Source organism: Rhea americana, unplaced genomic scaffold (genome assembly GCF_003343005.1).
Source record: "Rhea americana isolate MKP2758 unplaced genomic scaffold, rheAme1 scaffold_540, whole genome shotgun sequence".
Lineage (NCBI taxonomy): Eukaryota > Metazoa > Chordata > Aves > Rheiformes > Rheidae > Rhea > Rhea americana.
The window spans coordinates 35457-37702 of NW_028186691.1; the positions used below are offsets into that span (position 1 = coordinate 35457).

The 2246-nt window shown below is 67.9% G+C and overlaps 1 protein-coding gene across 4 annotated transcripts in view; it reads right to left on the reverse strand.

Annotated features, from left to right (window-relative positions):
- Window positions 1-2246, reverse strand: part of ARHGEF1 (Rho guanine nucleotide exchange factor 1) — a 14730-nt gene that overhangs the window by 5336 nt on the left and 7148 nt on the right. For all 4 annotated transcript variants that reach the window (XM_085318574.1, XM_085318573.1, XM_085318572.1 and 1 more), the window contains 4 exons: window positions 1763-1947; window positions 1500-1646; window positions 1337-1419; window positions 205-330 (listed from right to left, as the gene is read on the reverse strand). In XM_085318574.1, coding sequence (XP_085174700.1) covers window positions 205-330; window positions 1337-1419; window positions 1500-1646; window positions 1763-1947 — 541 coding nt within the window. The remainder of the gene's footprint in view (window positions 1-204; window positions 331-1336; window positions 1420-1499; window positions 1647-1762; window positions 1948-2246) is intronic.

Below are 2246 nucleotides of genomic sequence, written 5' to 3' on the forward strand. Positions count from 1 at the left end.
GCTGGGACGGTGGCTCAGATCCCCGCAGTGCAGCTGGGCAGCAGGAGGGCAAGGAGGGATCCAGAGAAAGGCTTCTCCGGGGGGGAATTCGCCTGGCCCAAACGGGGCAACGCTTGGGGGACGGATGAAACGGGGGGGACAGATGAAACGGTGGGACGGATGAAACGGGGGGACAGGGGGATCAGGGCCCCTGGAGGGCGCTACCTGGATGAACTGGCTGAAGCGGGTGTCCTTGCGCTGCTTGGCCTTGAGCTGCTCCAGCGCGAAGGACTGGCGGCTGCAGAACCGCGCCGAGATCTTCTGGAACCAGCTGCCCTCCGTGCCCTCGAACTGCACGAGCCCCACGGCATGAGCCCCACAGCGCGCACGAGCCTTGCACGAGCCCCACAGTGCGTGCGAGCCCCACCACGTGCACGAGCCTTGTACGAGCCCCGCGGCATGAGCCCCGCAGTGCACACAAGCCTTGCACGAGCCCCATGGCGTGTGTGAACTCCGCAGCGTGCACAAGCCGCGCACGAGCCCCACGGCGTGTGTGAGCCCCACGGCACGCATGAGCCTTGCATGAGCCCCGCAGCATGAGCCCCACAGCATGCACAAGTCTTGCACGAGCCCCACGGCACGTTCAAGCCCCACAGCACGCACGAGCCTTGCACAAGCCCCATCGCATGTGCAAGCCCCACAGCACACACGAGCCTTGCACAAGCCCCGCGACATGAGCCCCGCAGCATGCACAAGCCTTGCACGAGCCCCTCAGCATGAGCCCTGCAGCACACACGAGCCTTGCACGAGCCCCGTGGCACGTGCAAGCCCCGGAGTGCACACGAGCCTTGCACAAGCCCCGCGGCATGAGCCCCACAGCGTGCACAAGCCTTGCATGAGCCCCACGGCGTGTGCGAGCCCCGCAGCGCGCATGAGCCTTGCACGAGCCCCACAGCATGAGCCCCGCAGCATGCACGAGCCTTGCACGAGCCCCACGGCACATGTGAGCCCTGCAGCATGCACAAGCCTTGCACGAGCCCCGCGGCATGAGCCCCACAGCACGCACGAGCCTTGCACGAGCCCATGCCATGTGTGAACCTCACAGTGTGCATGAGCCTTGCATGAGCCCCACAGCGTGTGCGAGCCCTGCAGTGTGCACAAGCCTTGCATGAGCCCCACAGCATAAGCTCCACAGTGTGCACAAGCCTTGCATGAGCCCCATGGCGTGTGCAAGCCCCACAGTGTGCGCAAGCCTTGCATGAGCCCCGCGGTGTGTGCGAGCCCCACGTGAGCCGCACAGCATGCAGGAGCCCCACACAAGCTGCACAGAGCGTGCGAACCCCACAGCCTCTCTCACCCGGGCCTGCAGGACGTCTCCGATCTCGGAGATGATGTAGTTGCTCTCCTCCCGGAGCTTCTTCAGGCTGTCCAGGAAGACAGCTGGGGGCACAGGAAAGGGCTCAGCCCCCCGGAAGCAGGGCGGCGCTGGTGCCGCCAGCCCCCTGCCCGCCCCGACTCACTGTGGACCTCCACAAGATCCTCAAGGCTGGGGAAGATGTTGGAGAGCTCCTGCTCGTCAAAGAAGGCCTCCTTCAGCATGGGCTGGTAGAACACCTCCAGCAGGACGCGCAGCATGCGCACATGGGCATGCTCCGTGAGGAACAGCTCTGCGGGGAGCGGGAGAGCGGYGTCGGCGCTGGGCGAGCCCCGGCAGCGGGACATGAGGCCCCCAGGCCGGGGCAACGGCTCGCGGGGATGGTTTTGGTGYGCAGGGGGGTCTCACCGTTGATCACTTCTTGCCGCTTGACTTCGCTCTTCTTCAGCCTGAGGAGGGCGTCGGGGGCGGCGAGCTGGCGCCAGGTCGGCGGGTCCAGCTCCAGCTCCGAAACGCGCGGCTCAGTCTCCTCAGACTGGGGAGGCAGAAAGGACTGCGGGGGCTCACCCCCGCCCGGCCCCCCTGGCTCCAGGCTGCGGGGAGAGACGGGGGGTTTCAGAGCACGAGGGACAACGGGGGACGGACGGATCCTGCCCTCCTGCCCGGGGAACACAGAGGCCTCCCCCCGCGCCGTGCCACGCCACGCCGGGGCCAGGGCTCCCGCCACCTACGTGGGTCGCCGGCGGCCCTGGGCCGGGGAGGGCCGTTCCTCCAGCTCGGTGGCGCGGGCGGCCGCCTCCAGGTCCACGTCGCTGCGGGAGCGCGGCTGCTTGCCCTTGGCCGAGCCGCGCTGGGAACGCTTCCGCTCGTATACACGCAGGCTCTCCGAGCG